This window comes from Prionailurus bengalensis, chromosome B1 (assembly GCF_016509475.1).
Source record: "Prionailurus bengalensis isolate Pbe53 chromosome B1, Fcat_Pben_1.1_paternal_pri, whole genome shotgun sequence".
Taxonomy (NCBI): domain Eukaryota; kingdom Metazoa; phylum Chordata; class Mammalia; order Carnivora; family Felidae; genus Prionailurus; species Prionailurus bengalensis.
The window spans coordinates 21,322,170-21,337,158 of NC_057344.1; the positions used below are offsets into that span (position 1 = coordinate 21,322,170).

Genomic DNA, 14,989 nt, shown 5'->3' on the forward strand with positions numbered 1-14,989 from the left:
AATGACTGTTGTATTCCCAAAATGATTATAAAAAAAGGTTATTTATATATGGATAGGGAAAATTTTCCAGGATATATTAAGTGGAGAGAGAAAAAAAAAAGGCACAAACCCAGTCCTTAATGGAACCACTTGTGTGAAAACAATGTGTAAAATATTTTTGCGTGTGTACAAAAACACGTAACGCACCCACATCCACATTTACGTCAGAAATGTGCACGTGACGTTTAGCAACACGTTCTTGTAAGCAGGAGCAGAAAGGGGGAGAGGGCACTGAGAAGAACACTTGACCGAGAGAGAGGGAGACACAGAATCGGAAGCAGGCTCCAGGCTCTGAGCTGTCAGCACAGAGCCTGACGCGGGACTCAAACTCACAAACTGGGAGATCCTGACCTGAGCCCAAGTAGGACGCTCGACCGACTGAGCCACCCAGGCGCCCCTAAATTTTTTAATTTAAAAATTTAATTTGAAATTTAAAATACGTAAATGAAATGACTGCTCCATGCAGCTGGCACCAGACAAATCTTAGGCCGCTGGCACTCATTCCTTCACAAACCGACCTGGCTACTGCTTGCTGCAAGGGTGGGCCCAGAGCTGAGGCAGTGGCTGTGACAACGGTGGCTATGACAGGAGACACAACAGCCCGGAGAAGCAATGACACAGAAGTTGGCAGGTACTGCGGCCGGTTCATTCAACAGCTTCCACGTGGCCATGAAGAGTGAGCATGATAACGCGGAGGCACAGCTACGCAATCCGAGCCCGCTTTTAAACCCTCCAGAGTCCTTTGCACTGACGGCTCAGAGCCTGCTTGTGATTCTCTCTCTCTCTCTCTCTCTCTCTCTCTCTCTGCCCCTCCACTGCTCGTTCTCTCTCTCTCTCTCAAAATAAATAAACTTTTTAAAAAAGATAGTTTAAAACCTCCAGAGCTTTAGATCTGTTCCCCTTCATTTATTTAACAAGATCTGTCAAAATGTGGAAGATTGTCAGATTGTGCTAGAAGCCTCTTACAAAGCCAAATTAATTGCAGGTTTAGAAAAAGTTGCTATCGTTGCAAATTATTATTTCCTATTTTTGTGCTGTAGTGAGGATAGCAAGAGCGCGGTAAGATTTATAGGTGTGCAAAGCTTGGGATTAATATGGATTGTTTCCACCTTTCCATCCCTTATCATCACAATCTCCTATTACTTTAGGTCAGAAAAATCAAAGTCAACTCTAGGTCCCTGAGTTCTTGCCCACCCTGCTAAGTTTTCCCTAGAATACATAGCTATTCAGAAAAGAGGGGTGTCTCAGTACGGGCTCCCCCGAGAGCAGCCCCTGGACAAGAACCTGGATACAGTGTATTTGAATCAAGGAAGGGAGAAAAGCCAAGACAGCATGTGTTGATGGCCAGGCCCTTGCTGGTTGAGGGTGGCCTCTGGGTGCATGAAAGGCCTGGCGCTTGGGGACTGTCCAGCTTAGCAGCCGAATCAACCCCCTCAGGTGGAAAAGAGCCCTCAGGCGGAGAAGCAAAGAAATAGTGGTGCCTGAGGCAGGGAGCTGCCACGGGCAGGGGAACTATTCAGGTGCAGTGAACCCACAGACAGGTTGTGGGGATGTGGTGAGGAACTGAGGACATGAGCTACTAGAGGAATCAACAGAGGAATGTAAGGAAGATTAAGAAACTTACAATTGAGGATATGCGGGGGGGCGGGGGGGGGTTGCTGAGAAAGAGAATACAATGAATGAAAGAATGAGGAAAGCAAAAGAATGGCTACAAATGAACATTAATATCAGGGGAGGCTATTTATTGAGATCTTTCCTTGAGAAGAACATTATTCTCACAGGCATTAACTTGCCTTAGGAACTGAAAGAAGAAACCCTAGGCGGAGAAAAGGAAGAGGTATCTAGAGAGAGAAAGTACCGTGAACCTGATATTTCCCTGTGATTTCCCGCAGCTGAGAGAATCATTCCTTGTATGTTTCTACCAACACCTGACAAACATTGGTGAGCATGTCTACCTTTCTCTGGGGGTCACCCCTGAAAGAAGACAAGGCTTGTACAGTAATCATGCCTCGTGTCCAAATCCAAGCCACTGGTAACCTCAGTGTAGCTGTCACAGGTATGTGCACCTTGAGAAGAAAAATTACAGAGAGGGGTAGAAAAAAATCAACCCTCATTACTTAATTAGACCTTTCAAATAACGCTTTGTTCAGCTGCCTGACCTAAAATTATTTTCTAAAATATTAATGCATTCTAAGTAGAAACACTTGTTTATTTAAAAAAAAATTTTAACGTTTATTTTTGAGAGGGGGAGAGAGAGAGAGAGAACGAGAGAAAGCAACTGGGGGACACAGGATCTGAAGTGGGCTGTGCCCTGACAGCAGAACCAGATGTCGGGCTCAAACGCATGGACCGTGGGCTCAAGACCTGAGCCGAAGTCAGACATTTAACCGACTGAGCCACACACACCCTGGAAACCCATATGTGTGTATTTGTGTATTTGCTATTCTACTCCTCAATGTCAAGTTCTATTTAAAATAAATTGTTAAAGTTTTAGATGAATTAATTCATTATTCAAAACTTCCAGTGAAGTATTGTGTATAATTTATGAATACATTTTGGTGTAATTTCTGGGAAGTGTTTCAGGATCTCTGTATTTAGGCATGTGCATACAAAGAAAACCATTTGTTCTAAGCAAATATGACTAACTTTTATACTGTTTACCTACTAGTTTTGAAGTTATTTCATGGAAATTCTTCCGAATAAAAAAAGCTCCCTTGAGCTAATTTAACAAATACTAGAAACTAAATCTGAAAGTACCTCCTGGGTCAGCTAAGGCAAGATTTATAAGAAGACTTAAACAGATAAATGATTCAATTTATTAAGTTGTAAGGGACAGAAACCTGCTTGAATACAGATCTATACTCACCAAGGGCAATGATGATCCATCTTCAAAATACATCTAAAAAAACACACACACAAAACTTAACACCATAAAATTTTACCCCATTAAAGTATAAAAAGCAAATATAAAAGTCATAGAAAAAAGAGTTGTGGCAAGTAAAATATCGCAAAATTGCTTACTTATCTAAAAGTTGAATAATAGAGAAAGTCTTCAGCTCAAATAAACATGACAGCCAATTTTAATTATGATATAATTATAGAACTTTAAAAATATACACGCTTTAAAATACAAATAAAATACCTCATTTTTTGCAAACAATGCAATATGTTAACACACAAGTATCTTAGGTTAAAGAAAGTGCAAAATGTCAACAGGTTTACAGAAAGTCTGGATGAACCTTTTCCTTTAATATCAACCTTTAAGATAAGGAGCACTGTCCCTGTGGTGTAGTAAGAATCTGACAATATCTAATTGTCATGAAGTCAAATGAGCTATCTCTATAAAGATGAAAAAGAGTCACAGAAGCATTTGTTAAACAGAAACTAGCCAAGTCTGAGCTGTCAAAACTCGTGTACTTGACTCCCATCCATGTGAATCCGGGGGGGGGGGGGGGCCATTAAGTGAGTGTGGCTAGGGCCACACTCACATTAATGCAAGTGATCATACTGGTTCTATTTCCTAAATAAAGCTCTCAGAAGCACAATTAAAGAAACGATCTGGAAAACAGTGAGGAAAGAAACATTATTAATTAAGAGGAACACCACATGTAGACATTTCAGAAGTAAAAGGTTTTCTTACTTGTCACAGACAGAACAGTGATGGCAGCGGTCTGGTTTTATGAGTTGGCATCTATCACAATATCGGATTGCTAGGGACAAAAAGTTCCACTTAGTCTTAGATTTAACACTGAATTGAATATACAATTAAACAGCTCTTATCATCTATCCAAATTTAACTTCTAAAAAGCATAGTGAATTTGAATTTGGTAAAAATGAGATGTTCTCTTGTGTAAATACAAAAATAGGATGACTTGCTTATAGCCTCAGTTTTCTTTCTTTCTTTCATTCTTTCCTTATTCCTTGCTCCCTCCCTTCCTTCCTCCCTGCCTCTCTTCCTACTTTTCTTTTAAAAGTATGGGGCGCCTGGGTGGCGCAGTCGGTTAAGCGTCCGACTTCAGCCAGGTCACGATCTCGCGGTCTGTGAGTTCGAGCCCCGCATCAGGCTCTGGGCTGATGGCTCAGAGCCTGGAGCCTGTTTCCGATTCTGTGTCTCCCTTTCTCTCTGCCCCTCCCCCATTCATGCTCTGTCTCTCTCTGTCCCCAAAATAAATAAACGTTGAAAAAAAAATAAAAGTAATTTCTACACCCAATGTGGGGCATGAACTCACGACCCCGAGATCAAGAATTGCACTGTCCACCGACTAAGCCAGTCAGCTGCCCCTGGCCTCAGTTTTCAAAAGAGGTTTCTCAAGAATACAGAATCTTTGGGGGAATTTTTCTAAGACTCTCACAATTGCTAGTAATGATAGGAAAGCTCACAAAGGGTGCAAAAATACGTCCATTTCTATCAAAGTAAACAGAGTGCATACCACAGGTAAATCAACTTATTTCCTGTACCCCACCAGGATAAGTACGAGAGGATACAACCACATTTTAGTTTTATGAGAAACACATTTTAGAAATATGCGAATAAACTCTATTAGTTGTTCAAATTGTTCACTGTTGTGAGATACAAGATTAGAAGTGAGTACTAGAAGAAGTACTTCCAATTCAGAATTTTAATTCTTGTAATAGAAGTCCTGATCCTTTCTTCTCTAATATACACATATCAAAGACAATGATGGATGTCTGATCTGGATATGCTATTTCAGTACACAGACATCTTACAAGATGCAAGCAGTCTACCAAAATTACAGGAAGACAGTTATTAAGTGGGTCACAGGATCAGTAAAACCAAATTAATGCATTTAAAATTTGGAAAAAGTCCCTGCAACAAATAATTACCACTGTTATATTAGTTAATGTGATCTCTGAAACAGGAAACAGTTGCTATAAGCTAAGATTAAGATGAGGTTTTTTTCTTCTTTATTATTATTTTTTAATGTTTATTTTTTTTGAGAGAGAGAGAGAGAGAGAGCGAGCTCAAGCGGGGAGGGGAAAAGAGAGAGAGAGAGACACAGAATCTGAAGCAGGCTCCAGGCTCCGAGCTGTCAGCACAGAGCCCGACGCGGGACTCAAACCCACAATCTGTGAGATCATGACCTGAGCTGAAGTTGAATGCTTAACTGACTAAGCCACCCAGGCGCCCCAGATGAGTTTTTTTCAACAAGGCCTATTTGGAATTGTTTTCAATACTGAAATAAGTTCTCAGTCATCCCCTTACAACTCTCTTTTTTTCAGACACCACAGAGATTAATGGCATGGCAGCCTCATTTCCTAAATGAAGAAGTCTTACAGCAACATACCAGCGAAAGCTACACAGTATCACTGGCTCATGCAAAACATTACAGTGGAAGGCAGTATTATCCAGCAGAAACATAATGTGAGCCACGTGTATATTTTTAGATTCTCTGGGAGCTATGTTAAATGACATAAAAATATGTCTTGGGCCTGGGTGGCTCAGCTGGGTGAGCGTCCAACTTGATTTCAGCTCAGGTCATGATCCCAGTGTCGTGGGATCAAGCCCCGCATCGGGCTCCGTGCTGAGTATGGAGCCTGCTTGAGATTCTCTCTTTCTCTCCCTATGCCCCTCTGCCTGGCTCTCACTATCTCTCTAATCTCTCCAAAATTTTACAAAGACATAAAAAGAAACAGGGAAATTAATTCTATTAAAATACATTATTTTACCTAATATATCAAAAATATTATTTCAACATATAATTAATATACAAATTTAATCACATATTTTACATTTTTTTAATGCCAAGTTTATATTTTCTACACTTATAGTTGAATTTTAAGTGGTAAGTTTGGGGGACAATGCTAGGTTCTCTCCAGATGGTGATTATCTCTATTTTAAAGTATGCTGGGGGAAAAAAAAAAACAAAACTCTCAAATCAAAGTGGGTAAATAATTCATAGGAAATCAAAACAATGTAGAAATAAGATATTTGTTTATAGTCTTTCATAAACATAAATTTAGTCTTTAAATTAAAAAAAAAAACCCACAATCCCATTTAAAATTGCACCAAAAATAATAAGATACCTAGGAACAAACCTAACTAAAGAGGTGAAAGACCCATATTCTGAAAACTATGAAACACTGATTAAAGAAACTGAAGATGACACAAAGAAATGGAAAGACATTCCAGGCTCATGGATTAGAACAAATACTATTAAAACACCTATACTACCCCATGCAATCTACACACCCAATGCAATCCCTATCAAAATACCAAGAGCATTTTTCACAGAACTAGAACAAACAATCCTAAAATGTGTATGGAACCACAAAAGACAACAAATAGCCAAAACAAAGCTGGAGGCACCACAATTTCAGACTTCACATTACATTACAAAGATGTGGTGATCAAAACAGTATGGTATCAGCCCAAAAATACACACACAGATCAATAGAATAGAATGGAAAACCCACAATTATTTGATCAATTAATTTATGACAAAGGACGCAAAAAATATGCAAGGGGAAAAAGACAGTCTCTTTAACAAATGGTGTTGGGAAAAGTGGACAGCTACGTGCAAAAGAATGCAAATGGACCACTTTCTTATACCATACACAAAAATAAATTCAAAATGTATCAAAGATCTAAATGTGAGAACTGAAACCATAAAAATCCTAGAAGAGAGCATAGGCAGTGATTTCTCTGACATCAGCCATAGCATTTTTTTTCTAGATAGGTCCTCTGAGGCAAGGGAAACAAAGGCAAAAATAAACTATTGGGATGACATCAAAATAAAAAGTTTCTGCACAGCAAAGGAAACAATCAGCAAAACTAAGAAGCAATCTATGGAATGGGAGAAGATATTTGCAAATGACATATCCGGTAAAGGGTTAGTATTCAAATTATACAAATCAACACCCAAAAAACAAATAATCCAAATTAAAAATGGGCAAAAGACATGAACAGACATTTTTCCAAAGAAGACATCCTGACGGTCAACAGACACATAAAAAGATGCTCATCATCACTTACCATCAGGGAAATGCAAATCAAATTACAATGAGATATCACCTCACACCTGTCAGAATGACTAAAATCAACAACACAAGAAACAACAGGAGTTGCTGAGGATGTGGAGAAAAAGGAACCTTCTTGCACTGTTGGTGGGAATGCAAACTGGTGCAGCTACTGTGGAAAACAGTATGGAGGTTCCTCAAAAAGTCAAAAATAGAACTACCCCTACCATCCAGCAATCGCACTACTATTTACCCAAAGAATACAAAAACACTAAATCAAAGGGATACACGCACCCCTATGTTTACAGCAGCGTTATTTACAATAGCCAAGATCTGGAAGCAGCCCAAGTGTCCGTCACTGATGAATGGATAAAGAAGATGTGGTACATATATGCAATGGGATATTATTCAGCCATAAAAAAGAATGAAATATTGCCATTTGCAATGACATGGATGGAGCTAGAGAGTATAATGCTAAGTGAAATAAATCAGTCAGAGAAAGACAAATACCATACAATTTCACTCATATGCGGAATTCAAGAAACAAAACAAATGAACAAAGGGGAAAAAAGAGACAAAGACAAACCAAGAAACAGACTCTACTATAGGGAACAAACTAATGTTTACCGGGGCGGGGGGGGGGGGGGGGGTGTTAACCGGCAATGGGGATTAAGGAAGGCACTTGCCATGATGAGCACCAGGTGATTCTTAAAACAAAAACTTAAAAAAAAAAAAATTCCAGGGGCGCCTGGGTGGCGCAGTCGGTTAAGCGTCCGACTTCAGCCAGGTCACGATCTCGCCGTCCGTGAGTTCGAGCCCCGCGTCAGGCTCTGGGCTGATGGCTCAGAGCCTGGAGCCTGTTTCCGATTCTGTGTCTCCCTCTCTCTCTGACCCTCCCCCATTCATGCTGTGTCTCTCTCTGTCCCAAAAATAAATAAACGTTGAAAAAAAAAAATTAAAAAAAAATTTCATGTGCTACATTATATTCAACTAAAATTATCCTGCTATAATTTAAAATGAACTATCTGATTATCATTTAAAAACTGTTAACAGGAAGAATTTTAACTGTCTTGTTTGAATTTTTTCAGAGTTTATTCTTATATTACTTTACTTATGTAATTTAAAACCTTTTTGGGTAATGTTGAAAAACAATGTTATCAACATCTATGTGCAAAAAGATAAGCTCCATCACCTCTAGCTGTTACCTTCTTACGTCAAAATCTACAAAAAAAATTTTTTTGTAGGAAAAGATCAAAGGCAAGAGAGAGCTGAAAAAGCAGAGTCCTCACTTAATAAGCATAGAAAAATATCTACAATAAAGTTTGGTGATCCCTGTAAGAAAACAGAAGATGGTGGGATCAGAAGAAAGCACAGAACAAACAGGTGACATGAACAGTCCTGTTAATACCCTGCTTTACTACGCCCCACATTCCAGTCTGTATGTAGGTGAATTTTTCTCTGTGTAGGGCAGCTTAATCTAGGCAGCTGGCCTTTTTCTCCCTGGGGTTTGGAGGAAGTACTATGGATTTAGAAGGGATACTAAAATCCTTAATTATATTACTATCACTTTCTTCAATTCTCTCTGAAATACAAAGTGCATGAACACTGCATCTTTCAGGTGCTTTAGTCAATTTCTCAGGGGGAAGACGGAAGCTATCCAAAGAACCCAAGGGTCTTTGCTGAGGGTGAGGAAGGAAGGACCCCCCCCTCACATCCTGCCCTGGTGGTAGTGTGGTGGCTCCTCTGAACATCCATTCCACATTGTGTTTTCCTTTACATTCTATACATTCCAGAAGGGGATCAATCACGCTGACATAATCTATTTATTATACTTAGCATAATTTAACTTAGTCAGTGACTCTAGTCAGTTAATATTGATTTTATCAGGCATCCCAAATTTTTGCACTGAAAATATAAACAAAGATTACATTAGGAGATCTAGATTGTATTCTGCACTGTCACAAATATTAAGAACTGTAAGTTCATCTCAGGATAAAGGTATCTAATACTTCAGAGGGATAAGAGCCTTAACATTATATAAACAACACAAGGAGATGACTTATAAATCCAAAGTGTAGTTATTACTAATGGAAATTAATACTTTGTTAAAGTAGGACCTACGCTTCCTCCCTTTCTCTTGACCCAGTGTTTCAAGGGGTACCGTAGAAAGCACTGACCTAGGAATGTGGAGACTAGATTTTTGCACCCTAAACTGTCACTGTCATTAACCAGTTTTGGAAACTGGTGCAGTAATCTATTTTTAGAGGGCTTAAATTGAGTATTTGCTTAGGCTTATGTCATGTCAATATACATAAACATACATAAGCACATCTCAGTGGAAGAGAACCAGTGGCATTAATATTAAACCAAAGAATTACCACTTGCCCAGGGAAAACAAACAGAAAAAAATTGCAAGACTTTGACTTAGACTTAGTTATGATTCTCAGGTGAGTTAGAAACAAACATAAATAATATAAAAATATTGATGAGATGGTTTACATTCTCGTTTTCATACTAAGCCTCTGAAACCAGTTGTGTATTTTATACCTAAAGCACAACTCAATTTGGAGGGGTCACATTTTTTGTAAAGTTTATTTATTTATTTTGAGAAAGAGAGAGAGCATAAGTGGGGGAGGAACAGAGAGAGAGAGAGAGAGGGAGAGAGAGAATCCCAAGCTGCTCCGTGCTCTCAGTGCAGAGCCTGACTCGGGGCTCCATCTCATGACCCTGAGATCATGACCTGACCTGAAATTAAGAGTCAGAAGCTTAACCGATTGAGCCACCCAGATGCCCCAGGAGTTGCCACATTTTAAGTGCTCAACAGCCATATGGGGCTAGTGGCTACCAAAGTGGGTGGCACAGGCCTAAAGTCACAAAATTTCTAGGTGAGTCTTGGTGGGCAAGTATCAATAGTCATGTATGTCCATTTTTAAGACAATTCTTTAATCAGATTGCTACTAAACTACCTAAAAGATCTGACCCTGGTAAATGAGATTTATTAACTGAAATGCATTTGTTATAGCAGCACTATCAACAATCGCCAAAGTATGGAAAGAGCCCAAATGTCCATCGATGGATGAATGGATAAAGAAGATGTGGTATATATAAATGGAGTTATTACTCGGCAATCAAAAAGAATGAAATCTTGCAACTACAAATGAAATTTGCAACTACGTGGATGGAACTGGAGGGTATTATGCTAAGTGAAATTAGAGAAAGACAAAAATCACATGACTTCACTCATATGAGGACTTTAAGAGACAAAACAGATGAATACAAGGGAAGGGAAACAAAAATAATATAAAAACAGGGAGGGGGACAAAACAGAAGAGACTCCTAAAATATGGAAAGCAAACTGAGGGTTACTAGAGGGGTTGTGGGAGGGAGGATGGACTAAATGGGTAAGGGGCACCAAGGAATCTACTCCTGGATCATTGTTGCACTATATGCTAACTAATTTGGATGTGCATTTAAAAAAATAGAAAAGAAAATTTAAAAAAAGGAAAGAAAATTACCATACATTTTAAATATAAAGAAATTGTATCAACCCCTTAAGTTTTATTTACTTTATACAATTACTTCTTTACATTTATGTAAAATTGTCAATGTTATGTTCATTATAGATATTGCTCCCTTAAATTAAATAATAGGAAAAGTCTATAATTAAAACTTAAAAAAAATTAGGGGTGCCTGGGTGGCTCAGTCAGTTAAGTATCCGACACTTTACAGCGGCTCAGGTCATGATCTCGTGGTTTGTGAGTTCAAGCTCTGGGTCAGGCTCTGAGCTGACAACACAGAGCCTGCTTGGGATTCTCTCTCTCCCTCTCTCTCTGCACCTTTCCCACTCATGTGCATCTAAATAAAAAAACATTTAAAAAAATCTTTAGTCCATTAAGCGTCCGACTTCACCTCAGGTCATGACCTTGGGCTCTATGCTGACAGCTCGGAGCCTGGAGCCTGCTTCAGATTCTGTGTCTCCCTCTCTCTGCCCCCCTCCCACTCACCCTCTCTCTTTCTCTCTCTCAAAAATAAGCATTAACATTTTTAAAAAAAATTTAAAAAATAAATCCAACTACAAATTAGTACTTCAGCAGTTTCTAACATCTCCACTGAGTCCCAACTAAGTGACTAGAGAAGTCACGAGGGAAGTAAGGTCCGTGCTGATGTGTTTGAGATCTTTGTGCCACACACCGTTACTCACGTGTCTGTTTTATAGAATCGTATAGGAAAGACTGAATAACCACCCAAGACATAACACAATCTATTTCAATGAGTGTTTGACAGTTTCAAGTATATAAATACGCTGAGGGTCACCACAAGAATCGTGCCAAAGCACTCATTATCATGTACCTCCAGACATGGTCCTGGTATAGATGGGGAGATCTTTGGCTGCTCGCCGAAGAACTTCCTGATGGGCTTCTCCTCTTGGCTCTCTCTCCAACAATTCTTTCTCCGCATAAGAGAGATGGAACTGTGGAAACAATTTACATTTCAGTCCATGTTCTCAAGAAATTCCATATTGGTCCGAAAAGTTATTTATAAAATATTAATCAGATCTATTATATATACTGAGAGTGATAACAGAGTTTGAATCTGGGCATGTCTGTTAATCTAGTGGATCATTAGTTGATGCATCTAGAAAAAGGGAATAATAATACCTACTTCCTCAGATGTTCATGAAACTCAAGAGGAATAAAGTATGTAAAATTGTCTTATAGAGTTCCGCTCCACCATTAGTTATACTAATAAATGAAGTGACAAAATAAACAAATTTGGCTCATTGGGTAAGTTTTTCAAGCGGATATTATTAGGAATAAAAATAGAAACAAAACTATCAAGCATTTTTTCTTATCTAAGTGAATTTTAACTTGAGGATAATCATGACATGAATTTCCTAGCACTCAAAAGAACTAATCATTAATTTTACTTCTTACACTGCCAATTTGGCCCACCCAATTAAAAAAATCCTTATTTGAGAAAAATCAAATTTTTGGGGGCTATACACACACAAAGAAAACCCCAATCACACACACACACACACACACACACACACACACAAAACCGGTTGTAGAAGTCTATAAAGGTTTAAATGTGTTTTAGGAGACATGTACAAGGATATTCATAGCATCATCATTTGAAATGTAAAAAATTAAACCCAACCCAAATGTCCATCAAAAGGATAATGGATAAATAAGTTGGAGTATGATATATCCACATAACTGAATCCTATGATGCACTGCATAATTAATGAACTTGAGCTGTGTTCAGCTCTCTGTGTTCAGCTCAACAAAGAATCTCAACATACTGTTGGACAACAAATCATTTTATAGCACATAGTATGATTCCATTCATACAAAGTTTTTAAAACCAGAAAGCTATACACTATCCACATATACATACACATATATATGAATTATAAAGAAAAACAAGAGAATAATTAACACAACACTTCAAGATAGTAGCTACTTATTGAGGAATGCAGGGAAATACAATGCGGAAGAGTACACAAGACATGCTGAAAATATATGTTTTTTCTGATACTTGGGTGACTTTTAGGTCTTTTCATTTTTCTATTCTTTATTTTGTTATTATTATTATTATTATTATTATTGTTATTATTATTAGAGAGAATATGCAAGTGTGAGCAGGGAAGGGGAAGAGGGAGGGAGAGAATCTTCAGCAGGCTCCACGCTCAGTGCACAACCTGATGTGGGGTTCAGTCCCATTAGCCTGGGATCATGACCTGAGCCGAAATCAAGAGTCAGATGCTCAACCAAATGAGCCACCCAGGCGCCCCTTATTATTCTTTAAACTATGCATTACAAATGCTTTTTCTGTATGTAGGCCATGTTTTTTAATTTTTTTTTTTAAGTTTTAAAAGTAATCTAAGTAGGTCAATGAAGGAAAGAAAAACAATTTGTTGAAAATGAGGTGATGATATTTGAGCCTAATTCTTCGTCTTTGGAGAAATAAAAGTATTTGTTTAGAGGTTGACAATTCTAACGAGGTTATTTTAAAAAGAAAAATAAATCTCCAGCTTCCAAATGTAAATAAGTTTTGGGGCACCTGGATGGCTCAGTCGGTTCAGTCAGACTTCAGCTCAGGTCATGATCTCATGGTTTGTGAGTTTGAGCCCCGCATCAGGCTCTGGTGCTGATGGCTCAGAGCCTGGAGCCTGCTTTAGATTCTCTGCCCCTCTCCTGCTCATTCTCTGTCTTCCTCTCTCTCAAAAAATGAATACACATTAAAAGAAAAAATGTAAATAAGTTTTAAGGTACCATAAGATTCCCATATGCATGACACATAGTTAAATATAACTGTAAAATTTCAGCCCCATTAAGGTAAAGAAACTAAACAGAAGTTTTCTAAAAGTAGAAATGTACATAATACAAATTATTCTAAATTAGCATATTAAATTTACTGGCATTAAATTAGTAGATAGGTTATAGTTAGGTCTTTAAGAGTCTCTAAGGTAATTTAAAAAAGTATTCTCTATGTTAAATATTCCTCCTGATATAAATTCACAGCATTTACTTACCTCTCAATTCATTTCATAGTTTTTCAAATTACATTTCAACCAGTCCTTTCTCAAATGAATACAAATAACAAATAAATGAAGGTCACATTTGTGAAGGCATAGTGTGTTCTTTCTATCAGTTGCTCTCCACTTGCTTGCTACCTTAAATCTTAGTTTAAAAACCTGAAACATATTCACACAAGTATTCTGATTGGTTGAATATATAAATGAGGGTGGTGAGTGGCCGTGAGCAGTGTCATTTCCAGCCTGGCAAAGAAGGATGCTGCAGACTGATCCCAGAGGCTGGGGCAGGAGAAACAGCAGATTAAATATCTTGGAATCAAAAAAAGTCCGGGAACCACATTTCCAGGAGGTAGACGACTATCTCCCAATTGGATAATAGATTCCTAGAATTCATTCCATCATTTCAAAGTTACTCTAAAAAAGAACTTTGATAGAAGGCTGATACAATGAGAATATTGTAACTCTTCAGGTCGTATTTAAATCTAAGAGCTGACAAAGAAAAACTCAAATTGTTTACTGATCCATCATATGCGGTTGTATTGGTTTATCAGGGGATTTGCCAGATTTTCTGACTTATTTAATAATTCCAATATTTTTATTTAATGGTTCAACAGTGTGCATCATGCACCCGTTGATATTCTCTTAACATTTAAAATGTCCTGTTCATTGTTTTCAAAGAAAAGAAAAATAAGGACCTAAAGGAAAATGGTCTCAATAGAACTACGTATCTTGTTTGGAAACATTTAATTGGTATAAAGGGTATAACATTCAATGAGGTCATAATGCTGTAACAGTCAAGAAAAAGAAAGGGTCATTGTAAAAGTGTCTATTAACTTTGCACATGCAGATTCCTCTCTCTAGAATGCTAATCCTCGCACTGTATAGATGGCTCCTTCTCACTTTGCAGATTTTAGCTTAAATGCCATCTTCTCAAAGAACTTCCAAGATTCCTTTACTAGGGTAGGTACCCTGAAAATTCTGTCCCTTCCCCCTGTCATACTCTTCCCTAGGTCCATACATTCCTTCTTTGTATTATGCACCACAATTTAAAATTATTTTGTTCAGGGGCGCCTGGGTGGCGCAGTCGGTTAAGCGTCCGACTTCAGCCAGGTCACGATCTCGCGGTCCGTGAGTTCGAGCCCCGCGTCAGGCTCTGGGCTGATGGCTCGGAGCCTGGAGCCTGTTTCCGATTCTGTGTCTCCCTCTCTCTCTGCCCCTCCCCCGTTCATGCTCTGTCTCTCTCTGTCCCAAAAATAAATAAACGTTGAAAAAAAAAATTTAAAAAAAAAAAATTATTTTGTTTGTTCATTGGTCCTTTGTCTAACTCTCCCACAAACATGTAATCCCACACGGGCAGGGATCAAGTCCTAGCACAGATTCAGCATTCTCTTAGGATTGTGAAATGGACAAAGGAACACGTATCAGTAGGCC

At 38.4% G+C, this 14,989-nt stretch overlaps 1 protein-coding gene across 2 annotated transcripts in view; it reads right to left on the bottom strand.

The window, feature by feature from the left end:
• The window catches only part of ZDHHC2 (zinc finger DHHC-type palmitoyltransferase 2), a 70,230-nt gene that overhangs the window by 23,095 nt on the left and 32,146 nt on the right, over positions 1–14,989 (bottom strand). For both annotated transcript variants that reach the window (XM_043560151.1, XM_043560160.1), the window contains exons 4-6: positions 11,368–11,488; positions 3,680–3,749; positions 2,906–2,938 (exon numbers count right to left, since the gene is read on the bottom strand). In XM_043560151.1, coding sequence (XP_043416086.1) covers positions 2,906–2,938; positions 3,680–3,749; positions 11,368–11,488 — 224 coding nt within the window. The remainder of the gene's footprint in view (positions 1–2,905; positions 2,939–3,679; positions 3,750–11,367; positions 11,489–14,989) is intronic.